At 44.9% G+C, this 25,612-nt stretch overlaps 1 protein-coding gene across 6 annotated transcripts in view; it reads left to right on the top strand.

Annotated features, from left to right (window-relative positions):
- The window catches only part of ARHGEF10L (Rho guanine nucleotide exchange factor 10 like), a 252,095-nt gene extending 226,899 nt beyond the window's left edge, over nucleotides 1-25,196 (top strand). For 3 of the 6 annotated variants that reach the window (XM_074218287.1, XM_074218286.1, XM_074218285.1), the window contains 3 exons: nucleotides 11,873-12,047; nucleotides 21,767-21,889; nucleotides 23,952-25,196. In XM_074218287.1, the coding sequence (XP_074074388.1) occupies nucleotides 11,873-12,047; nucleotides 21,767-21,889; nucleotides 23,952-24,466 (813 nt within the window). In that variant the 3' untranslated portion in view covers nucleotides 24,467-25,196. The remainder of the gene's footprint in view (nucleotides 1-11,872; nucleotides 12,048-21,766; nucleotides 21,890-23,951) is intronic. The other 3 variants (XM_074218283.1, XM_074218284.1, XM_074218282.1) reach the window with 1 other exon arrangement.
- Nucleotides 25,197-25,612: the final 416 nt, after the last annotated feature.

Genomic DNA, 25,612 nt, shown 5'->3' with positions numbered 1-25,612 from the left:
GTTCTAAGATTCCTCCCAGATATGACATTTTGTGTTCTAAAGGCCCTCCCAGATCTGACATCCTCTGTTCTAAGGACCCTCCCAGTTCTGACATTCTGGATTTTAAGGTACCTCCTGGCTCTGACATTCTATGTTCTAAGGCCCTTCCCAACTCTGACTTTCTGTCCTTGATGTAACTTCATCTTATACCTTTAAGAAATGATCAGATAACAAAGCTTCTTGATGCTTAGGACTGTGGGCTGCCCTCCCTCTCTTGGCACTACTAAGTTCACAAGTGATGCTGATGCCAGTTCCAGAAGGCAGCCTTATGGCTCATGGCACCTAATTCTCCACCAGGTGGTTTGTCAGTTTACTTGTGGTTCCCAGCTCTTTGGAGCCCTTTAGACAATTGATCCTTTCCTTACCTGAATCACATCAGCAATAATGGCCTTGAATGCTGAGCTGCTCACCTTGGGATTTATAGAAACAGTCTCTAACAGGGGCATTGGGAGGCAGAGAAATATTGTGTGTCTGCAGGTGAGGCTGTGTCAGCAACATTCTGGGTTTTATCTCTCAGCCCATAACCTACTGTGAAGGTACCTGCATGAAGCTGCCTAGGCATCCTGGCTATGCCAGATTGCCTTATTTACCCATCTATAAGAGAACAGCTCAGACCAGGGCCCTCCTCCAGTCTGAAATGTGTCTGTAAGTAGAATAGCTGCAGATATGCATCTATGGATAAGTTGTTGGTAAAGGCTATTGGCTTGCAGTCTTCTCAGTTCCCTAAACACACCTCTCTTTGAACCATCCAGTTATAATGAACTCTTCAAATCAGCAGGCAGATTTCATTTTCATGTCATTGTCCTTATCCCCTTTTCCCTTTTGCATCTTTTGGATCTTTTCCACCTTTGAATCCAGGCAATGATGTTTGAGATAGTCTTGAATCTGCTGGCCTGGTACTTCCAGTCTTAGAATATTGTATATAGAAATGCCTATAAAACATGGGATTTCTGAGCTAGAGAGGCTCTTATAAGACTTTAAAATGCAGAATGTTTGTTCCAGAAAGACTGTTAGATGTCAAAACTGGGAGGGTCCTTAGAACACTGAAAGTCAGAATTGGAGGACTTAGAGCACAGGATGTCAGAGCAGGGAGGGCCCTTAGAACACAGAATAGGGGGCCTCTAGGTGGCACAGTGGATAGAGCACTGGCCCTGGAGTCAGGAGAACCTGAGTCCAACTCTGACCTCAGGCATTTAATAATTGCCTAGTTGTGTGACCTTGGGCAAGTCACGTTAACCCCATTGCCTTGCAAAAAGACCAAAAAAAAAAAAGGGAATTGTGAAGGACCACCATGCTTTAATGATCCCCTCAACTCCTACTTCTTTCAAGAACACAGGATGTTAGAGCCAGGAGGGCTGGTAGAACACAGGATATCAAAGCTGGGAGGGTCTTTAGAATACAAAATATCAGAGCTAGGAGGACCCTTAGAACTCAAAATATCGAACCAGGAAAGACAGTTTTGACATCGAACATTTGAGCTAGAGGATAGGTAAAAGGTAAAAATGAAAGGCCAGAGAAGGACCCCTTGGAAATCCTCTGTCTTACCACTTGGTTTAATATTTGAGGAAAGGAAAGCATAAAGGACTGTTCTGGAGTCTGCCAGAGGATTGACCCGTTTTGGCTTTTACTGAGTTTGGGAAGGTTTTGGCAGGTTCTGGTCTTGTTGGTTATTGGTTAAGGAGATCATCTTCAATAGGAATCAGTAGACTATGGTGGCATCATCAGTGGTTTGGAAGCTCTGCTCCTAATCCCCACCTGGGATGAATCTCATGTCTCTGTCCCTCATCTTTGCCATCTCCTTCAGCTCTGTCTTAGATCCTTAAGATGTTCCCTAAAAATTCCCTTCCAACTGAAGACATGTTGATCTGGACACATGAAAAGGGTTCTTTTCTTCTTACCACTTTGGGCTTTCTCCTGCCCTATTTGGTAGAGGAGGTACAATGGTTAGATTGCTAGGCCTCCTGAGTTCAAATCTGGCCTCACATGCTTCCTAGCTTTGTGAGCCTGGACAAGTCACTTCACCCTGTTTGCCTCAGTTTCCTTATCTGAAAAATATGCTGGAGAAGGAAATGGCAAACCCTCAAGAGTCTCTGCCAAGAAGACCCCAAAATGAGATCATGGAAAGTCAGACACAACTGAAATGATTGAACAACAACAAATAGTCACTAGGCCTCCAGTCTTGTTTCACCAGAATTCTTGCTGAGCTTGGGGTTTATACAAGAGAGTGCCAGTATGTGTTTAACAGCCAGGCTCTGGGTAAGTTTATTCTGCATTAGAAATATTTTTAAGCCTAGACAATCAAGAAACCAACAACTCCAGCTCTAATTTGTAGTATTTGCTGATTCCTGAGGTTTAAATGTTCACATGGAAAGTAGGACAATCAGTCCCCTCAAATTGGGCGGAACTGACTCTAGCCCATGATGACTTTGTCCAAGATTGATGAAATATAGTGTGTTAGCATCATAATGTGAGGAAGGAGGCTGAATGTGTTGTCAGACCCTGGATTCGGATTTGGGGCTCTGCTCCATAAGAGTTCTGTGAGTTTGGCCACCGACCAGCCCTGGAGTCCTCTTTCTGGTTAACCTCATCATGTCAAGTGAGAGAGTTGGACTAGATGGTGTCTGAGGTCTCTTGGTATTCCTCAATCTCTCTTCCTCTGATCTCTGTGGGTCTCTCCTCTTGAGCTGGACTGAACTGTCTGAGGGATAAACTGTATATCTCTCCCCACCAGGTCTCATCTCAGTGTTGTGTATTCAGCAGGTGCTTAATGCATGTTGGGAGAATTTTGAGTATGAATTTGAAGGATAGATAAAAGACTGAGGCCTTCAGGTCACAGGATGACTAATGGGCCTGTCTCAGACAGAGCTGACAGAACTGCTGAGTGGCCATAATCATAGAGATGAGGACTGTAGATCTGTCTCCTCTGTCTCCCTGTCCTCAAAGGGGGAGGGTGGGTCACCTGTACCAAGTTTAGGCCGTCCCCATTGCCCTCTAAAGGGGCAGCCTCCTGGCAGTGAGTCAGGGAGGTGTCCTTGCCAGCAACCAGCTCCTCCAGCGAATAGCCCCAGAGATCCCCCTCTTTCTGATCTCAATGTGAGGAAATGGCTGCTTTTAACATCCCAGCCTCCTCTGTGGACTCGCCCTCTGAGTTTAATTCCCTCCTTATTAACACTGCATCTTCCTGGCAACGAGGGAGAGTGTGGCTGCACATCATGATTCTGACTTCTTCTCGTCCCCTGGTGTCCCCTTGCCTTATTAGAAGTATCAGCACTTTGATGCTGGCTTTTATCTTAGAGTAGGCATGGGGTAGCGGGTGTGCTCAGAGTCTGGTGCCAGCTGTCTCCAGGATGGCGCATCAGAGTCCGGACAGGCAGCCAGTGTGGCGGGGAGGGCGTTGGGTCCGTCTCCGACCTCTCCAGGAAAATGAGAGGTGTCTGATAGAAAACTGTTTCTCAGGAGTCGAGCCTCTTGGAGGGATAAACAGGTCCCTGTTGTCATTTGAAGGGCCCCAGAACCTCATCTCTCCACCATGCTAACTCTCTGGCAGTGATAAGACTGTTGTCTGATGAGCCTCAAGTTTGATCCTTTTTGACATCTCCATCTGGTTGAAACTGGGATCAGCTATTGAATAGACTGTCACTTCCATTTTTGGAATGTTTTAGAAATTACAAAGTTCTGGACTTAAATCATATTGCTTGATCCCTTTAAGATCCTTAGGCAGAGTTTTTTGTGGGGGGGCAGGGGGAGTGCAACAGATATTAATATTTAAATTTTACAGATGAGAAAATAGACTGAAGGTTGATTAAAATGACTTGCCCAACATCATTAAGGTAGGGGCAGAAGTGAGATTCCACCCTACATTTTCTGTTGTTTGTCCTTTGTTCTCTAAGGAGACCATGGCATTAAGGAGGTATCGCCATGACATGCATGTGAATTGGGTTTGTGTGGGGGGTTGGGGTGACAAACACTAGGTCTTCTACAACACAAGTCTGTTGCGATTGCAATGTAGTATAAAAGAAAGAGTCATGGACCTGGAATATCCTTGAAGTCAGGAGACCCAGATTCAAGTTCCAATTCTGTCACATACTATCAGGAGAACCTTAGATGAATTGTTTCCCTTTTCTGAACCTCAGTTTCCTCATCTGGAAAATGGGGTTGATAATAATGTTTCTTGTAAGCATTTAATGTTGTTAGTTTAGAGACACAGTGTAAGGGAGGGGTTCTGAACTAGGAATAGGTCACTGATTATTGAGTGTAGGATCCAGGGCAAGCCCTTTTGCCACAGGTTTCCTCATCTGAGAATGGGTCTTGTTCCAAGGGACAGAAGAGGTTATTTTTTTGGTCAGCCTAGTTAACTTCAGTAGGTGACTTTCCAGAGGATCCATAGGAAAAGTATCTAAGGGGAGAGGGGTGGATGATGCTCAGAGGGTAACTATCAGCAAAGAGAACTGCCCTCAGCCCAAAAAGCACCTTTTAGAGTAACTCTGATGAAGGGAGGGTGGGGCCAGCTTTTCAGGCCTGCATGAGGATTCCAGTGGCTTGGTTTTTAGGATCACACTATCTCTGAATGACAAAGGACATCTGACTCAATCTAGTCCCAGTCTAGATCAAGAGCCCTTCTGCAGTAACCTTGACCTTGAATTGTTGGTGTTCCCTCAGGGACAAAGGCAAAAGAATTGAATCCCTGGACCCTATAACCAGTTTTGCCAAGAGACTGTGATTTGCTTGGAGGTGGGAAAGAAATCCTAATAGTAGGTGCTGAAAGGACAACCTGTGATGTATTGGAAGGAATTTTCGATTTGGACTGAAAAGACCCAAGTTCAAATGATAGCTCTGATGCCTCTTAGTGTGTGGAGTCATTGCCCTTCTCTTGACCTTGGTTTTCTCAGGAGTAAAATGGAGAGGCTAGACTTGGTGTGACCACCTCTTAATCTCTGAAAGTCTCTTCTACATCTGACAATTTTTGTTCTTAAAGACCCTTTGAGTCAGAGTTAAAGAATTCTGACATATGTCCTTAGGTCCTTAGATCCCTCCCAGCTCTGCCATCCTAGTTCTCCCAGTTCTGTCATCCTGTGTTCTAAGGGCCCTCCTGGCTCTGACATACTGGGTTCTAAGGACTCTCCCAGCTCTGATGTTCTGTGTTCCAAGGGTCCTCCCAGTTCTTACATCCTATGTATTCTAAGACACTCCAATCTTCTCTGTTCTAAGGACCTAACAGTTCCAACTGAACCAAACCATGGCAAGCTCTGTCCTAGCCCTGGCATTCTGTGGTCTACTGTTCCTCCCATCTCTGGTAGTCAGTTAGGTTCTGAGTCTCGGTTCTGCTCTTGAGCACCCCCTCATTAGGTTCCTGCCTCAGCAGTGGGGAGTTAGGGGGGAGGTATTAGATGTTATTTTGCCCTAGAAGGGGCCGTCAGTGAGGGATGGCAGGAGCAGAGAATTTCAGAAAAAAGGAAAAAAACCTCTCAGGAATTAATTGAAATTAAAGTACTGGGAGCCTCCATATGGAAAAGCAGACACCTAGTGTTCAGAAAATAGGTTGAACATGTCGACTGAGAGGTGAGTAAGGAAAGGAGGGGCTCCGTCATTGAGCTTTCACTGTGGGTCAACATCCCAGCCCCATAATTCTCCTGTGCCTTCCTTCTGGGTCTGAGTGCCTGTGTTTGCAGCTCTGTGTGGACATGTGTGTGTTCATACACACATATGTGCGTGTGGGCAGGGCACATATACACATCTCTGTTCCTGTGCATGTGTGTGTGTATATCCATGTATGTGTATATTGGGGGAGGAGGCGACAAGGGCATCTTTCTTCAGAATAATCTGCATTCCTCTGGAATTTTTAAACAGTCTCTTGACATTGCTTTTCACTGAGCTGGCAATGTGGAACGATTCAATGAGCATTTGTTGGTAGAAGACATGGGTTTGAATCTTGTTTCTGCTATTCATGGTGACCTTGGATTTGAATCTCATTTCTTCTTTTCATGGTGACAAATATATAGTTAGTCCAGCTACTCATTATTATTGTTGTTAAGATTTATTCTAATTGCCATGGGGACATTTAGTTCTCAATGATTTTGATTTTACATATGGAGCCTGAGTCTCAGAATAGTTAAGCAACTTTCCTAGGGTCACCCAGCTATTTGGCTTGTTTCCAGGATGACAGAATGACTTCAGTCCAGCCCCATCATTTGACAAATCAGGAAACTGAAACCCAGTAGAATGATGTGTCTGAAGCAGGATTTTAACTCAGTCCCAGTGCTCTCTTCTCTCAGGATAGGACACTTTTTCAGTCTTAGGTTCCTCCTGAAACTCCAATGATCCACCTCCACCTTAATTTCTTCTCTAAAAATTACTTCTCCTCTAAGGGAATGCCAAGCCTCTTGCTTCAGAGCCTCCATGGCCTTCAGTTTCCCAGTCTATAAATGATTTGAGGATTCCTCCGCCTCTAAAGCCTGTGGTGTTGTGTTCATGGTGACTTCTTCAGCTCCCAGCTCCTCTAGCTGATTCATTCCCCCGATACCTGTAAACAGCCTTGGCTGCTCCCCCCGCCCCAATACACACATCTTTAATCCTGTTCTTTATTTCTGATACATTTAGTGGGCTACCATAGCCCCTTCATCCAGTCCGACTCTGGAGGATGGAGCATCTTGTCAGCCCTCTTCTTACAGCCCTTCAAGGGAAATTTAGCTCCATTATATAGATTAAAAAAAAAACAAACAAGATTAAAAAAGTTAAATAACCACTTGGTCACAGCTAGTTAATATGAAATCTGGGATTTGGACTCATATCTATTAACTCCATCTTTTTTTTTTCCCCCTTGAAACCAAAGTGTCTCTGCCCTCCAGTAACATTGTGTGTGTGTGTGTGTGTGTGTGTGTGTGTGTGGTGGGGAGAGAGATGTTTGAAACCAAGGACTCATGTCCATTCCCTGAGGGATGAGGTCACATTTGGTGTGACAAACCCCAGATGTGTCTGAAAGGGAATGGATTACCATTAATTCCCCTTCCGACTTCAGCAGGCTTGCAAATATCTTTTTAAAGTCCCACCAGGGCCAGAGGCAGGCTTGTTACTGCTCTAGAGAAACAGAATGGATTTCTCTGCTGTATTTGGATTTAATTGAATTCTAACAGATCACATGCAGGCAGGGTAGACCTGTGCCCACTGCTTCAGATCAAGTTTAATTCTGGATTGATGCTTTTTGGTTTTGGCTCATCTCAGTGATGCTGAGGTGGGCAGGGGTAGCTATGGGTCAGTCGAAAGGCTTCTGGTTGTGGGATGTGGAGATCTGCTCCTTTCTAGCTGGGTTATCTTCAGCGACTGGCTTAACTCATCTTAGCCTAAGTTTCTTCATCCTTAAAGTGGGAGGGAGGGGAATTAGGATTTCTCAGATCTCAGTATCCCTAGGATCCTTCATTGCCATGAAATTCTGTGTTCTAAAGACCCTCCTAGCTCTGACATCCTGTATTCTAAGGGACCTTCCCAGCTCTGATATTCTGTGTTCTAAGGACCCTCCCAGTTCTGACATCCTGTGTTCTAAGGGCCCTCTCAGCTCTGACATCTTGTGTTCTAAGGACCCTCCCAGCTCTGACATTTTGCATTCTTAGGTCCCTCCAAGCTCTGACATCTGGTGTTCTAAGTCCCCCTGCCCCAGCTTGGTTATTCTGCATCTGAAGGGCCTTTTCTAGTTCTGTCATTTTGTGATCTGAGGGTCCTCCTAGTCCTGATAATCTCTACTATAAACTCCCCCCTTGCCTCTGACATTCCCTGCAGCTTTGATTTCCTCTGACCCACTGGACTCAGCATGGTTTCTGATGCCTTTTGTCAGAGAGCTTTGTGCCAACAGGGTCCCTCTGTTCCCCAGGGACCCCACGGGCTGAATCCCCATCTTGTCTTTTTGCTGTTTTCCCTCCAAGAAGCAGTTCCACTCTGTACTTCTGAGTTTGGGAATAAAGGTGAAGGGTGTCAGGGATCTTATGGAAACATAGGGGTAGGCGATAATATCATTGGGTGGCTAAGGAATTGAGGACTTCTATTATGGACACAGTAGTTGCAATGTTCTACCTTAGGAAGATAAAGATGGGAAATGACACAGGTACTGAGCTGATAGCGTAATAGTATGAATCATAGCCCCCAATTGGTAGATTGGAGCTCTGAGGCAGTGGAGACTAAGCAGTACCTGCCCAAAAATTATCTGGTCATTGCCTGAAGACCTCAACTGAGGGCAAAAGAACCAAAGCAAGGGAAGGCAGCAAGTGTTTATTAAGTGCTTACTGTGTACCAGCACTATGCTAAGGGCTTGGGCTACAAGAAAAAAAACAAAGACAATCCTTGCTCTCAAGGAATATAAGACACAAAGAAATTGAAAAGAGAGGTGAAGGGTGGAGAAAAAGGAAAAGTACCCACTGTGGGTTCAAAAGCAAGGCCAGGAAGGGTATAAAGATTGCCCAGGGCACCTCCTCAAAACAGGCTGAAGAGAAGAGGCGACTAACAAGGCAGAGGGATTTTCCAAGATGAGAAGGTTGAAAAATGTATTCATGAGTGAGGAGGCCCCAGATGTTAAGGGATCATTGGACAAGACTAAAAAGTCAGAAGCTAGGTCCAAAGGGGGGGAAAAAAAGAAAAGATGAGAGGTACTAACAGTTTTCTTCCCTTATTCAAACCTAATCATTCCTAGAATTTCTACTCATTGTGCCTAGTTCTTCCCTCTGGAGCTATTCTGCTGGTCCTTATATCCCCAATACTTAGCATAGTCACTGGCATCTTGTAAACATGTTGAATTAAATAGAATAAACCTCATTCTTTTTCAATATTAGTTTGGTTATAGACTAGAAAATAGCCATCCCCCTACCCACTCTAAAGTCCTGACTGTCCTAGCTCCTATTGAGGTCTCAGTTCTCCAAGGCCCCCCCCATATCTTTTTTTTCAGATTAACTATTTTTTTAACAAGTCCATGAGGTTAAGTGGCTTGCCCAAGGTCATACAGCTAGGGAATTATTGTCTGAGGTCAGATTTGAACTCAGGTCCTCCTGACTCCAGGACTGGTGCTGTATCCACTGTGCCACCTAGCTGCCCCAGATTAACTATTAATCTTCTTCTTGGGAAGATGATTTTTTGAGCCCAAGTGCAGCATTTTACATTTATTATGATTGCCTTTTGTTGTATGGTATTTAGGCTAATATCCAGTACTGTCTGGATCTTTTGGAACTCCCATTCTGTTATCTAGCTTGCAGGATGGGTCATCTCTAGTTTCAATAAGCAGGCCATCTATGCATGCTTCCTGGAACATAGTAGGCAGTTTGCAAATGTTTATTGATTAATAGATTGATTGGTTAGTTATTGATAGGGAGTGCTCTATATAAAAGTTCTAAAAGAAAATCCAAGGAACAAGAGATATCTGGGAAGGCTTCATGGAGGAGGTGGTACCTGAGCTTGATTCTATGAGGCCAATGCTTGTTAAGCTCTAACCCCTTCTCCAGCTGGGGCGTCTCCCACATGGCAGATTTTGATGAAAAGAGGACAGCTTGATGGTGGTAATGGAGAGAGAAGGAATTCAGCCTGTGGTTCTCACAACTCAGCATCATAATTGATATGCTTGACATATGAGAATTTAGATTAGACCTTGCGTGGCAGCATTTAATTTGATTAATGATTTATCACTTTAATTGAGAGTTTTACTGAGAGATTATTCACTACAGGCAAGATGAAGGTTCCCAGACATTCTGAGGCCCAGAATTGCTTTAGGGGAGGAAGTGTAGGAGAGGGGAAGAAAAACCCTGGATCTGCATTTCACCTTGAGCTCAGTCTGTGTAATCACCTGCTGGCTACCTCCCCTTAATGAGCCTTAGTCCACTTGCCTGTAAAATAAGAAGGGAAGGGTCAGCTAGGTGGTGCAGTAGATAGAGCACCAGCCCTGGAGTCAGGAGGATCTGAGTTCAAATCCAACCTCAGACACATAATAATTACCTAGTTTTTACCTTGCAAAAAAAAAAGGAAAGGGGACTCTTAAAGGGAATATCTAGGTCACCTTCATTATCTGATAGTTGGGGTAACAGGGAGCCACAGTGGTTAAATGACTGGTCCACAGAGGTGAAGTCCATGTCTAGGATTCGAACCCAGGTTTGGACTCCACAGCCATGGTGCAATTTTGCCACTTCCCTTAAAGAGTTATGAGGATCAAATTAGAGAAGGTATGGAAAGCCTTTGGAATCATAAGCCTCCATCACATTTGGGGGTTATCATTTCCTGGCCCTGGCTACAAACCCTTTCCTTTTCTGCCTGCTGTGACTCCTGAAGAGGGCAAATTGGATGGATCTCTCCAAGTTCCCAGCCTGGTAAAAGAGAAGTGCATGAATTTGGCATTAGAATCCTTGACTCCAAAAACTAACTGCTCTTTGCTGGCTGACTGTGTGATGATTTGCAGATTGCTTCCCTTCTTTGTACCTTGAAGATCTTTGTATAAAATTGAGGGGTAGGGCGGCTAGGTGGCACAGTGAATAGAGCACCAGCCTTGGAGTCAGGAGTACCTGGGTTCAAATCCGACCTCAGACACTTAATAATTACCTAGCCGTGTGGCCTTGGGCAAGCCGCTTAACCCCATTGCCTTGAAAAATCTAAAAATAAAAAAAAAAAATAAAATAAAATTGATGGGTGATCTCTGGGCAGAGAACAAGTATAGATCTCCTTGTAGAAATGTAACAGATGCCTGTCTAGGAGGACAAGTGGAGGCTTAGGGTTGGCCAGGATTGTGGGCAATTGGTAGGGGTACAAGACAAAACATGAGGAGCTTTCACTAACTGGGGGAACTGAATAGTATCTTCTTCCTTCTCCTTTCTGGACTCTGTGGGAGATGACCACACCTCACAGAGGCCCACAATAGTACATTTTGTACCATAATCAATACCCAGGTGCCTTGGGGTGGACAGGAAGAGAAAACAATTCCCACTTTCTGTGAGTTGTCTGTGTAGAGGACAAAGGGAGACAAAAGCCCATTTCCCACCCCCACCCCCAAGAAGCTCCCAGTCTGTGGGGAGGAAGATACATTCCCTGCCCTTTGGGAGCTTCCAGTTTGAGTGAGGTGACATATTTCCAGCCCTCCCAGAACCTCTGGTTTGTCTAATGGAGAGGAACAATCCCCTTCCTGGGCTACTTTTTACCATCATAGAGGAAAGTAAGACATCTCCAAAGGCTTGGGAGCATTTGCTTCCTTGAATGGGTCTGCTCTGGAGAGAATAACAGCCTCTTCTTAGGTAGCTGCTCTCCTCTTTTCCTTCTTCCAGGGAGCCAATATATTCCCTCTCACTGTTTCCCCTTACCCAGGGTCCTCTCTCCTCCTTTCCTAGCACTCCCCCCGCCCCCCGCCACCCTTATGTCTCACTACTGTGCCATCAGTGGATGTCTTAGAAAAGCAATTTTGTCATACATCTTGAGATCTTGTCCTCTGGGGCTCTGCATTCTGATGGGGTTTGAGTGCTGAGTTCATTCATTTCTTCTCCCCCCTGAGGCTGCTGGGGGGTGGGGAAGGAGGATGGCAAAGATTGCCAGTTTTCTCTCTCTCTCTGGATTGCCCACGATCTTCCAGACCCTTCATCTCAGCAAGGAAAGCAGGGATGGTTTTGCTGGTAGGAGAGTGGTAGGAAGTAGGAAAGGGTGATAGTATGTTAGTTATCTTGCTTCCTTTTTCTTGGAGCCTGTCCACAGGTTGTTCTCCTGGGGCAGGGTCTATATATCCTGGTCTCAAGGTGAGGGTGGGGGCGGGGGGAGCACAGGCCATCTCTGATTGCAGGGATGTGGGTCATTCTCTCCTGGTACTTGACACCTTTCCTGTGTGTTACAGCAAAGCTTTGAGGCGCACCAGGATGAAGCGGTTAGCGTGACGCATATGGTGAAAGCGGGCAGTGGTGTTTGGATGGCCTTTTCTTTGGGGGCTTCCATTCGTCTCTTCCACACAGAGACCCTTGAGCACCTCCAGGAGATCAACATTGCCACACGGACCACCTTCCTCATGCCAGGTAAGCCTAAGGCCTAGCCAGACCCAGAACCCTACACACATAGTATGTCTATGTAGACATCTTGACTACTAAGATCTTTGCCGCTCTAGCTTCCTCATCTTATTAGATAAGAAAGCTAGGTAAGGTCTATGAGATCCTTCTCTCCTCTGATGTCCTCCCAGCTCTGTGTTCTAAGGACCCTCCCAGCTCTGACACTCTGGGTTTTATGAACCCTCCCAGCTCTGACATTCTGGGTTCTATGAACCCTCCCAGCTCCAACATCCTGTGTTCTAAGGACCCTCCTGGCACTGATTTTTTTCTTCTTCTTCTTGCTGCCCTCTTTCCTTCTCCCCCCCCCCCCCACACGTTTAACCCTTTCTTCATAAGACCAGATCTAATCTCACTCTTTTTACTAAGGTCTTCTCAGTCTCAGATTTGACATTCTAAGGTCCTTTTCAGCCCTTATAGTTTATGTTCTACGGTCTCTCGCAGTGCTGACTTTGTTGTTGTTTTTGAACCTTTCCCCCAGGCTTTGTTTTAAGATCTGATCATCTAAGATCCTTTCCACCAGTTAAACCCCACATTCTCAGATTCTTTCTCTCTCTCTCCCCCATGGTGCAGTAGATAGAGCACCAGCCCTGGAGTCAGGAGGATCTGAGTTCAAATCTAGCCTCAGACATATAATAATTACCTAGTTTTTAACCTTGCAAAAAAAAAAAACCCAGGAAAGGGGACTCTTAAAGGGAATGCCTAGGCCACCTTCATTATCTGATATTTGGGGTAACAGGGAGCCACAGTGGTTAAATGACTTGTCCACAGACACAGGGGTGAAGTCCATGTCTAGGATTTGAACCCAGGTTTGGACTCCACAGCTATGGTACAATTTTGCCACTTCCCTTAAAGAGTTATGAGGACTATGACATTCTCTGTTCTAAGAACTGGTTTCCAACTTGTTCTCCTTAGTTGTGGTTCAGACTAAGTACATAAGTAGATGCCCACTGTGGAAGGTGTTGGGGGAAGTTTCAGAATACTAGTTTATGATATTGTATCTGATACAATTCAAGGATGGCCATCCTGTTCTAACCTAGATTTGCCCACGTCTTCTCTTTTCCCTTTATCGTGTTTATCTGCATAAAAGCAGGTCATAGGAACCCAGGGTGGCCTTGATAGAGAAAAATGTGGAGAATTCATAAACAGGGCAGTGGAGGAATGATAGCTCATTAGTTATTGATGAGTCTTGGGTCTTGCCACTCCCAGACTAGGGGGATCATGCCATATCCTTGACCAACTCTGGTTCCCTCAGGCAGCCCTTAGAGACAGAACCACAGGCTGATAAGTAATGGGCTGATGTTCAATGATGAATGATGGAGGAGAGAAATTTTTTTAAAAAATTAATTTTTTATTTAAGAAGGGAAATTGTTGATTAATTTTTTAGTACCTCCCCCCCCAAAAAAAATCATTGACTAGCTTCCACTAGGGCATTGATGATGACTGGATGACTTCTGAGGAAGAAGTAAAACAAGGGTCAGTTGTAATGGGACGCTTAAGAGTCAGAGGACCTGGGTCATTGTGACCTTGGATAAATCACTGAAGCCCTCTGAGTCAAGCCCTCATCTTTAAAATGGGAACATCTGGCCTTTGAGATTCCTTCCAGCTCCAAACCCTATAATTCTGTGATTCGAATTTTCATAAGGGGAATGGGGTTAGATACTGTAATCAACCTGCCCTCTCAATGGCGTCCCTGAGATTGTTTTTTCTTTTCTTTTTTTTTAAAGTTTTCCTACAACCTCTGCTTTTCTAGAAGAGCTCAGGGATGACATCTGTCTTGGGGGGCTCCAGTTTTGTTTTTGCTGCCCACCTTGAGGAAGCAGGCAGCAAGTTCCCCTTCCCTAAAATGAATATTTGTCCACCTCGGGCCCCAACACTCACTAAAGTTTCCACCAGATGGACAGAACCCAGGCTTGAGATGCCCTCAGCCAAGAAGGCAGTGTGTTGTGGAGGGCACCAGCTGCTCGGTCGTGTTTCTACTGTCTTGTCCACAGCCAGGCTTGGTACCTAAGTGCCTTCAGAGGGCTCTGGGACCTACAAAGTTAGAGCCTGGAGGCCAGAAGCATGAGGATGATGGGGATTGAGCTAATTGCTACAAGAGCCAGCCAGATGGTCTGGGTTGGCTAGTGGTACTCAGGCTGACACACCCATATGCTGAGCCTGTGAAAGGTTGTCACTGTCTCTCTCTCTCTCTCTCTCTCTCTCTCTCTCTCTCTCTCTCTCTCTCTCTCTCTCTCTGGATAGGGTAGGTATAGAACCATTAGTTACAGCCTAGGGGAGGAGAGCCTCAGCCTTCAAACCAAGAGAGTCCCATATCATAGCAATTAAAGAAAGTGGAGAGGGGTTACTTCACCTAGAAAAGGTAAGACTCTGCAGGAACATGGTAGCCTTCCTTATCTATCTAAAAAGCTATAGTGATTTAAAAAAAAAGACTCTTTCTATGCAACCTACAGGAATTCATCCACAGGAGGGTTTAGACCCCTAGATTTATATCTGGAGACAATCTTAGGGAAATCTGATTTCTCTCATTGGATAGATAGGCACTGAGGCCCTGGGACATATAGTGACTAGCCCAAGAAGTAGCAGATCTGAAATGTAGACCCAGAATCACTATTTCCAAGTCCAGGATACTTGCTGCTGTATCATGATTTGAATTAACTCCATGGAAAGAACTTTCTAACCTGTTGAGTTTTCCCAAGAGGATTGGGCAAGCTTACAAGGCAGTGTGAGTGTCTTGTCCCTTGAAGGTTTCAAGGAAAGACTTATCAAGGATATAAAAGAGGAGATTCCTGCTTTAGGCAAGAGCTATACTTTTTAAAGGATCCAAGGCTCTCTCTAGCTCTGAAGTGTTATGTTTGATTGATTCTGTGATCTGGAGAAGGGTGTTTTTTGAGGCCCCAGGTAAGAAGGTGGCTGGCTGACCAGATCCAGTCTCACTTGGGATTTTTTTTTTTCTATTTCTTCTCTGTCCTGTTCATATTACTGATCAACACACCAAAGCCATTTATTTGAGGGTAGAGATGGGCAGTATCTGGAGTCCACCACATGAGTGATTCCATGGCAGAACAAGAGTTTTTATCTGTAGCCATTGAGGACTAGCATGTGAGCTCGTTGGAAATCACCCTTTCTAGGCCAGGATGAATCATTCTAACCCAAGGTATCAAACTGAGACCAGATCAAAATGTATCCAGGAAGTGTTTAACAGAATAAAGGAAAATATAGTACAATACAGCGATTGCCACTTTGTAGTTTTCTAAGTCATTGTATGGGGCAGCTAAATGGTACAGTAGATAGAGAGTACCTGGTCTGGAGTCAGGGACACGTCCTAGCTGGGTGACCCTGGGCAGGTCACCTAGCATTGTTTACCTTAATTTCTTCATCTATAAAAATGAGCTGCAGAAGGAAATGGCAAAATATTCCAGGGTTTTGGCCAAGAAAACCTTAGAAGATTCAGACTTGGCTGAACAACAACAAGGTCCATGTGTGGGTTGTAGGGATCTAGTTCTATCTGAGTTTGATGCCATGGCTTTAACCAATGTAGGAGCTGTTCTAAGCCAGATTACAAGCCCTTCTAGACTATTGTGTGAATTGCTCTAGAGGAATGTGCAAACTATTTTCTTACCACTTTTCTCTTTCCAACCAGAAAGATTAAACAGGATTCTTAAATTCTTTATTAGACATATTTTTAAAGGCTTTTAAGTATTTTTCCCTTTTCTCCCACACCACAAATGAAGTAATTGCATAATTAGTAATAAATTTGTTTCTCCTGTAAATGTGCCCTCCCCTTTTTTGCCCATGTTAAAAATTTATCACACTTCTTTCTCCCATCCCCCTCTTTGCTGCCGAATGCTTGACTGGTATTAATGCATTTCTGAACCTTTACTCCCTCCTCCTCTTAACTAGACAGGTCATTAATAAAATGTTCTCCGAGAGCAGAGCTTTTTAAAGTTGTATATCTACAGATAGATGGCTTTGGTGAGTCGAACACTGCAGCATTAACTCTCTGTGATAAAATATTTATCCGCCATTAGAATCCCCCTCCCTCTTAGTGTTTGTGAACCTATCTCTCTGCTTTCCTTGGAGGGGTAGGGGAGATCAGAGAGGGTCCCAAAATGGGGCCTGCAGAGAAAGTCATTCTCCAGGCCTAACACCATCTCCATTCTCTGCTTACCTGCCCATTCAGTCTCCTACTCCCAGACTTGCCACTTCTGGCCTGTCAGGATGGGTGATCTTAATCTTCCTTGTATCCTGTTTTCTGTGGCAGTCTTAGTGATGCCCAGGGACCCTTCTCAGAATCATGGTTTTAAATAATCAAGGGGAAATGCTTTAAATTTCAGTTAGAGATCAGTGAAAGTAAAGCTAAAGTTATATTGTTTTGTTTCTCCTCATCTAAGTTCATGGATACTTTAAAATCTGTCCACCCGTCCCTGGGCAGAAAATGGGTTGGAGTGAGAGAATTCTTCTGAGATTAGTAACAATTATCCTAGGCAGACTTGTTTAGGGTATAATGTCACTAAAAAATTACATCTGACCAGTAGATGCCCCAATACCAGGCAGGATAGGATGTCAGATCTGCATGATCATATAAGTATTCATGTTTGTCTATATTTTTATAGTTCAGAAATAATAGAGTTGGGAGGGTCCTTAGAACAATGAATGCCAAAACTGGCAGGACCCTTAGAACTTTTTTTTAAGTTTCCACCCCCCCACACAAGGCAATGGGGTTAAGTGGCTTACCCAAGGCCACACAGCTAGGTAATTATTAAGTGTCTGAGGCCAAATTTGAACTCAGGTACTCCTGACTCCAGGGCCAGTGCTCTATCCACTACACCACCTAGCTGTCTGCCCCCTCCCACCCTTAGAACTTTTATTTTCAGAGCTGAAAGTGCCTTAGAACACTGGATACCAGACCTGGGAGGGCCCTTAGAGCACAGAATCTAAGAAGTGGGATGGTTCTTAGAATACAGAATGTCAGAGCTGGTAGAGGTCCTTAGAACTCAGGATGTCAGAGCTGGGAGGAACATTAGAACTCAGAATGTCAGAGCTAGGAGGGGCCCTTAGAACAAAGGATGTCACAACTGGCAGGGTCTTTAGAACACAGGATGTCAGAGCTGAGAGGGCCCTTAGAATCCAAGATGTTAGAGCTGAGAGGGGCCTTAGAACTCAGGATGTCAGAGCTTGGAGGGGCCTTAGAACACAGGATAGCAGAGCTGGGAGGGTCTTTAGAACACTGAATGGCAGACCTGGGAGGGTCGTTAGAACACAGAATCTAAAAGGTGGCAAGGTTCTTAGAAAACAGAATGTCAAAGCTGGGAGGGCCTGTAAAACAGAGAATGTCAGAGGTGAATGACGTTTTAGAATGTAGGCTATTGGAATTGAAGGAATACAGAATGTCAGAAGCATGGGTGAGGGCACTTGAAAATAGAATAGCAGAGCCAGGAAGGACCTTCGAAGATGAAATGTCAGAGTTGGAAGAACTCTTAGAACACAAGGGGACTGAGCTAGAGAGATTTTAATGACTAAATAATCTGACCACCTAAAATGATAGAGAAGGAAACTGAGCTTCAGAGAGGAGAAATCCTTTGATGGACTAGGGATTCAGTCCCAGCTGGTCCCACTCTACAACTGGTACTCTTTGCAACACATCTGGCTAATCCTAACACATGCTGATAGGCTCTATGGCTACTCTTAAGATCTAATGCTATTCATCACCTGTTGCATGGGAATCTCTCCACCTGTTCCAAGAGTTTTCTGGCTCCTCAGCCTTCCATCTTGTGTCTGACAAAACTCCATTTTTCTTGTCAATCACTGCCTGATTCTGATATCACACTATTCTCACATTTGTTTTAATAATACTTATGACTTTCTGAATTAATAACATTTTCTTTCCAAAGAAACAAAGAACTTATTGTGTTTTCATGTTATGGTCTATTAGGATATATAATATAACCACCAGCATTTTCATAGTGGAAACACTTTGCATCTATCATCCTATTTCATTCTCATGGCAACCTAGTGAAGTAGTCAGGAGAGCCCAATTTTACAGATAAGGAAAATGAGGCTTCAAAGGTGACTAAGTGAAGGTCTTATGGTTTTAAGGGGGCAGAGCCAGGCTGTGAAATCTCCTCACTTGGGTCCTTTCTTCTATGTCATTCTAATTTAAGAGGCCCTATTTTGCTTATCAGGCCCTGGGCATATCATCTCCCATTGTAATTAGGATATAAAACAGAAGATGATAGCCCTGTCTTAGAGATAAAAATGGATCCCTCCTTTTGCTCCCTTTCTTTCTATCTCTGCTGTGAGATCTCCACCTATCTATTCTACAGCTAGAACAGAGACAGCTAGGTGGCACATTGGATGGAGAACCCTACCTAGGATAAGGAGAACCTGACTTCAATTCCAGCCTCAGACTCTTCCTAGCTGTGTGACCCTGGGCAAGTCATTTAGCCCTGTTTGCCTCTGTTTCTTCATCTGTAAAATGAGCTGGAGGAGAAAAAGACCTGGACTCTGGGATGGCTTTCATGTCCCACTTATTCTGCTCTCCAGGTTTTTTTCCCTGCCTAGAAGGGGGCCTGCCCCCCCCCGGAGTGTACAGCCCCCACGCCTCACCGAGCTCCCCCTCTCTTCTTCCTTCTCCCCACCACCATTCTTCCTAAAAAGAGGAGACAGCGCAGGGCTGATCATGCAGCAAGAACTAATCCGGCCTGACATCAGAAACATGTTAATTCACGGCAGCGAATTATCCCATTTCATTGTCTGTGCCTGAAAACAACAGGGTGCGCTGTTTGAGCAAAGAGAGGCAATCATGCATCCAGAATGTAAAACGGAGCCTGGAAATCGCACCTCGCTAGGTTTTGTCTGTACATCATCAGCTCTCATGACTCTCCTCACCTACTCCAGCCCCCAGCCTTCTCTGCTCCTTCTGGATGCTGGCACCTCCTGGGCCCTTGGGACCTCTTAAAGCAGGCCAGGCTTTCCTGGCCAGCCCTGTGCACCTGAGCCAGTCCTAGTGTACCTGGGTCAGCCCTGTGTACCTGGGCTAGCCCCTGTGCACCTGGGCCAGCCCCTGTGCACCTGGGCCAGCCCCTGTGCACCTGGGTCAACCCCTGTGTACCTGGGTCAGCCCCTGTGTGCCTGGGTCAGTCCCTGTGCATCTAGGCCAGTCTGTGAACCTGGGTCAACCCCTGTGTACCTGGGCCAGCCCCTGTGCATCTGGGCCAGTCTGTGTACCTGGTCAACCCCTATGCACCTAGGCCAGCCTTTGTACACCTGGCACAGTTCCTGTGCATCTGGACCAGCCCCTGTGCATCTGGGCCAGTCCCTGTGTACCTGGGTCAGTCCCTGTGCACCTGGGACAGTTCCTGTACATCTGGACCAGTCCCTGTACACTTGGGTCAGTTCCTGTGTACTTGGGCCAGCCACTGCTACCCTGATTCCCTGATTCAGAGGCTCTCTCTTTCTCTGTGGTCATCCAGTCCAATCCCTTCCCAGATGAGCAGCACCTGTCCACCATCCCTGACAAATGGGTCTCCATCAGATACAAGGCAGATAGGAGGGGAGGTGGGGGGGGAAGATTCTACCCCCTTACAATGGCTATTTCCTTGACTATGGATGGCAGTGAAGGCTTAGCCACCCCTTGTTTATTTCACTGTTTGATGCAGGGTATGTCACTTAATGACTCTCAGCCTCTATAACATTTTATTGTTTGGTCAAGAACAAAACTTTGTGACCCCATTGGGGGGTTTGTTGCAGAGCTACCAGAGTAGTTTGCCATTTCCTTCTCCAGTTCATTTTACAGATGAGGAAACTGAAGCAGAAAGGTAAAATGACTTGCCCATGGTCACACAGCTAGTATGTGTCTGAAGCTGGATTTGAACTCAGAAAGATGAGTCCGATTCCAGGCTTGGCACTTCTTGCTCTATGGTGACACCTGGCTGCCCTACATATAAAATATGGATGATAATAAGAGGCACCCACTTCACCGTGTTTTGTGAAGAGGATCAAAAGAGATAATACCTCCACGATGCTTGTTAAACTTTGGATGCCACATAAGCTTCTATTTATGAGAGGTCTTCATGGAGGCTTCTCTGCTTTCCCTGTGGGTCCCATATCTCTCTAGGTCTCCCCGCAAGGGAAATGATGGAATCAATTCTCACCAGGGAGTTGATTGTTAAAATTTCAGGGTGAGCGTGCTACACCCTGGAAATTGGCAAATCAAGGTTTACTTTAATGATTTAAATAATAAGTTTATTTATTACTAATTGTCTAGACTTAAAAAGTGATAGAGAATATGCTAATGATAACAATTACAGCAAACTTAAGGGTAGAAAAAAGTTTGTTTCTTTTACATTTGCATACATTTTTAAAATTTATATTTTATTTTATTTTTTATATTTTGCAAGGCAATGGGGTTAAGTGGCTTGCCCAAGGCCACACAGCTAGGTAATTATTAGGTGTCTGAGGCCAGATTTGAACTCAGGTACTCCTTACTCCAAGGCTGGTGACCTATCTACTGCACCACCTAGCTGCCCCTAAAATTTATATTTTTAACATCTATTTGACCAGTTTTTTATATTTACCAGTGTGTGCCTCCATGCTTTTCCCTGTGTTCCATGTTCCCTAGTACTTATTCTCTTCTCTAACTCAGAATTCAAAAGAAAAAATAGCACCGTACAATGGAAAAGCCCAGGGGAAGAATCAAAAGAATTAGATCACTAGATCTAGTACCCAACACTCACTAACCTTGTAACCTTGGCCAAGTCATATTTTTGTTTTGAGCCTCAATTTCCTTCTCTGTAAAATGGAGATGATAATAATAAGATATACTCTTTAGAGCTAGAAGGGAGCTTAGAGATCAGTCTTGTCCAGAGTTCTTCACCTGGAGTCAAGAAACTCTTAATTTTTTAATATTTTGATAACTCTTCCATGCTAACTGGTTCCCTTTGCAATCCTTGACATTTTATTTTAGACATTTAAAAACTCGAGGAAGTCTAAGACACAAAAAAATTAAGAAATGCTGATTTAGTTCAACCCTATTATTTTACAGATGGGGAAACTGAGGCTCAGAGAGTTGAAATTGCTTACCCAAGGTTATATAGTATATATGCAACAGAACTAGGATTGAATCCAGGTTCTCTTATTACAAATACAGCAATATGTTAGACCAAGGAAGTCCTCTCCCCCATCTGCCTGAGCCTTAGTTTCTTCATCTGTAAAATGGAGACAAATCAAAATGAAAACCTGCACTACTTACCTCCCACGGTTAATGTGAGGATCCTGTGTAGAATGGATATAAATGACTTGAACACTAACAACAATAGTTCCTATCTTAAAATACTTTTTAAGATTTGCTAAGCACTTCAGGGATGTTATTTCACTTCTCTAGCAACAGCCATAAGGCCTAGGAAGTATGTGGTGATTTAAGGATTACAAAGTGTTTTATTCATGGTATCTCCTTTGGGTTATCACAACAGTCCTGGGAAGGAGGCAGGGTTCTTAGCATCTCCCAAACCCACATTAGTACATCAAGGGCCTATTTGTCAGCATGGGGATGCCCTTGACTCAGGAACATCTCAGCCCTCCTGTAACTGAGTCTCACAGAGGAGACTTGGGTTTTCCTGACTGCAAACTGAAGGCTTGGCTCATTAGGTCTTGATGTCCCTCACTATTGTCCTTCTCCTTTGTCTTCCCAGGCCAGAAGCACGTCTGTGTGACCAGCCTGCTCATTTGCCAGGGCCAGCTCTGGGTGGGCACAGACCAGGGCATCATTGTTTTGCTGCCTGTTCCCCGACTGGAGGGTATCCCCAAGATCACAGGTGAGATCTAGCATTGAGAGACCCTCCCTCCCCCCCACCTTCCACCAGGTCTTTGCACAGGCTGTTCCTGATGCCTAGAATGCCCTCCCTCCTCAATTCTGACTCTTAGGATCCTTAGATTCATTCAAGCTCCCTCTTTCCCTCTTCTCCTTCCCCTTCTCTCCTCTTTCTCCCTCCCCTTTTACTTTTTCTTTTTCTTCTCTCTCTCTCTCTCTCTCTCTCTCTCTCTCTCTCTCTCTCTCTCTCTCTCTCTCTCTCTCTCCGCCTCTCTCTCTCTCCTTTTTTCTCCTCTCTCTTCTCCCTTTCTCTTTGTGTATCTTTGTCTCTACTCTCTCTCTCTCTCTCTCTTTCTGTCTATCTCTGTCTCTCCTCTCACTCCCTCTATCTCTGCTCTTTCCTCTCTGTCTCTCTTTGTGTCTCTGTCCTCCGTCTGCTCTCTCTGACTCTATCTCTCTGTGTTTCGTTGTCTCTCTATCTGTCACTCTGTCTCTCCTCTCACTCTCTCTCCCCTCTCTCTGCTTTCTCTGCCTCTGACTCTCTGGCTCTCTTTCTCATACCCCTTATAGAATAAAAGCTCATTCAGGGACTGGCCGATTTTATCTCTGTCTTTGTATCTCTGGTGCCTAAGTATATTCCTGGTACCTAGTGGGTGAGTAGGTGCTTAATAAATGTTGAAAATTAGGAGATCATATAATGTTTAGGGCTTAACAGAATCAATGATTATAAATCTAGAGCTAAACAGGACCTCAGAGGCCAGCTAAACAGTTAGTTCCCACCTCTGCCCTCCATATTTACAACTGAGGAACCTGAGACCAGTATAATTAAATGACTTTCCAAAGTCATACAGGTCATAAGTGGGATTTGAAATCAGCTCTTCTGACTCTGGAGCCAACATTCCTTATATTTTTTTTGCAATCTCACAGAATCTCTGCTACTGCCCCTTCATTTTAGATTCAATACAGAGGGTGAAAGGTCCCACAGCTAAGTAAATGGGAGTCATTGTGCCCAAGAAAATGGAAGTCAAGGTGTCCTGTATCCAGGCCTCTAGAGTAGATGGTCTTTGAATTGCTTGAAACCAGCTATCTTCCCTTTCTTTGGGGCTGATGGAACCCTATCTTTGACTTTCTCCCAAATGGGTTACTGATGTTGGCACCTCAATTGAGTCAGAGACAAAGCAGAGACAGATAACGACTCTGTGGACCCCTGGGAATGTTGTCCCTTGGACTCTTCCTTTTAGCTGCACTCCACAGGACTTTATAACCCTGATTCTACTTATCATGGAAACCCTGGCAACTGTGGTGTCAGTGATGGACTTCTTCACTGTAGGTAGGGGAAAGAACATTGTTTATAGAATTCTGTCTTGTAGCTCCAGCTCTGTTCCTTTCTACTGGCATAATGTGAGCCAGGTCCTTGGGGGCCTAAGTTTCCTTTTCCATGCAGTAAGGGGATGGGGAAACTAACTGGTATCTAAGGCCAATTGGATACCATCATTAAAAATAATTAAATTGTATTTCTTTTCAGTTATCTATAACTCATAAGTACTTGATTCCCTTTGGGTTTTCATCTCCTGTGCAGAGTAGATAGAGTTGCTTCTACATACTGGCTATGTGACCTTGGGCAAGTCCACTGACCTTTCAAGGTCTTGGGGAGCTCTCAAAGACTATGAATTGCAGAGTATGAGCTGAGCTGCATTGGTGAGGGAAATTGTTTACCTAGGAGGGCCCTTTACCATTAAAATCAGAGGTCTAGTAAAAGAAAATGATTACATTAATTCAAAGGACCCTCCCAGCTCTGACATCCTGGGTTCTAAGGATCCTCCCAGCTCTGACATCCTGGGTTCTAAGGACCCTCCCAGCTCTGACATCCCATGTTCTAAGGACCCTCCTAGCTCTGACATTGTGTTCTAAGGACCCTCCCAGCTCTGACATTCTGTGTTCTAAGGGCCCTACTACTCTCTCAGGTGACTTCTTGCCTTCTTTGTTTAGGTGTCCCAGCTCTAAATCCTTGCATTAGTATTTGTCTCTAATAGTAACTTTTTGCCTACTCTCCTATGTCCTTACAGGAAAGGGCATGGTCTCCCTCAATGGTCACTGTGGGCCAGTGGACTTCTTAGCTGTGGCCACCAGCACTCTGGCTCCAGATATCCTGAGGAGTGACCAGGATGAGGCAGAGGAAGAAAAAGGTGATGGCCCATCATCCCATGAGCCTCCACCTGCACCTGATAGCCACCCACCCCGAGATCTAGTCCATAAAAAGGGCATTCTCCTTCAGTACCGCCTGCGCTCCACAGCACACCTGCCAGGACCCCTCCTTTCAGTACGCGACCCCCCAGACCCCGATGGGACAGCCCTGGCCCACAGCGAGGAGGATGGCTCTATATATGAGATGGCAGATGACCCTGACGTCTGGGTCCGCAGCCGGCCCTGTACCCGTGACGCTCATCGTAAGGAGATCTCCTCGGTGGCCATCATCTCAGGAGGGCAAGGCTATCGCAACTTTAGTGGTGGTGGAAGGCCATCCTTGGGCAGTGAGACAGACAGTACTCTGCTCATCTGGCAGGTTCCCTTAATGATCTAACCCACCCTTCACTCCACCAATTCCACTTACTCCACTTGTCTCCCACAGTGCCTTGCACTGCTCTGGGACTGGCATTATGCCTCCCTGGCCTACCTAGGCATAGATTTCCCACAGTGCCCCTTCCTCTATTTTCTGTCAGGCTAAGTATGATCAAACTGGGACTGGAAGGAAGTCACTTCCTCACATGCCAGCTGCTTCGCAGGGTAAAATAAGGCTGGAGGAGCTCTCTTGGCAGAAGAGGGAAAGAACTTTTTTTTAAAACAAACAAAAAAAACTTTCAAAGGGTGTTTTTTCTTTTTTCTTTGGTTTGGGGTTCTAGGTATGGGAGGGAATCTTTGAAGAAAACGATCTTTTAAAACAAATATATATGCGTTTTATATATGTATGTATATATATATATATGTTTGTATATATATATATATATCCATATATGAACATCACAACTGCCAATCAAAGTACTGTCCTCATAGGCTCAAGGGCAGGATTAGATTTTACAAAGCTCACCTCTCTAAAGATGTGTGCTTGTGCATGGATGTGTGTTTGTGTGTGTGTGTGAGAAAGAGAGAGAGAAAGAGAGAGAGAGAGAGAGAGAGAGAGAGGTTGGTGCGTGCCTCTGTATAAATAAATAAGTATATATAGTGTATATTATTTATGTATAAAGAAAGTCTGTATATATTGGTGCATTGGGAGAGATAATAATAAAGGCATGGTTGATGTCTGTATTTGTGTTGTGCTTCCTTAGAGTGCGGTAGCCCCCTTCCAGACTCAATTGACTGCACAGGTGTTTGCTCAGAGGAATCCAAGCTTCTTTCCCCCCCTTTCCCTTGTCCTCCCAAGATGAACTTTTTCTCTGTTACTCTTGGGGGCTGGAAGTGACTTTGTGGGGGGCGGGTTGCAAGGCAGTGGGGTTAAATGATTCACCCAAGGTCACACAGCTAGATAATTGTTAAGTGTCTGAGGTCAGATTTGAACTCAGGTACTCCTGACTCCAGGGCCAGTGCTCTATCCACTGGACCACCTAGCTGACCCCTGGAAGTGACTGTTAAAGGAGCTTATGGGAAGGAATCATGACCTTGGGGGTGGATTAGAAGGGACTTTTCTAGGTCTACAGCTGGCCAGGGAGAAGAATTATGTGCTCTTAGGCAA

Source organism: Macrotis lagotis, chromosome 1, assembly GCF_037893015.1.
Source record: "Macrotis lagotis isolate mMagLag1 chromosome 1, bilby.v1.9.chrom.fasta, whole genome shotgun sequence".
Taxonomy (NCBI): domain Eukaryota; kingdom Metazoa; phylum Chordata; class Mammalia; order Peramelemorphia; family Peramelidae; genus Macrotis; species Macrotis lagotis.
This window is presented reverse-complemented; position numbering and strand designations above follow the sequence as displayed.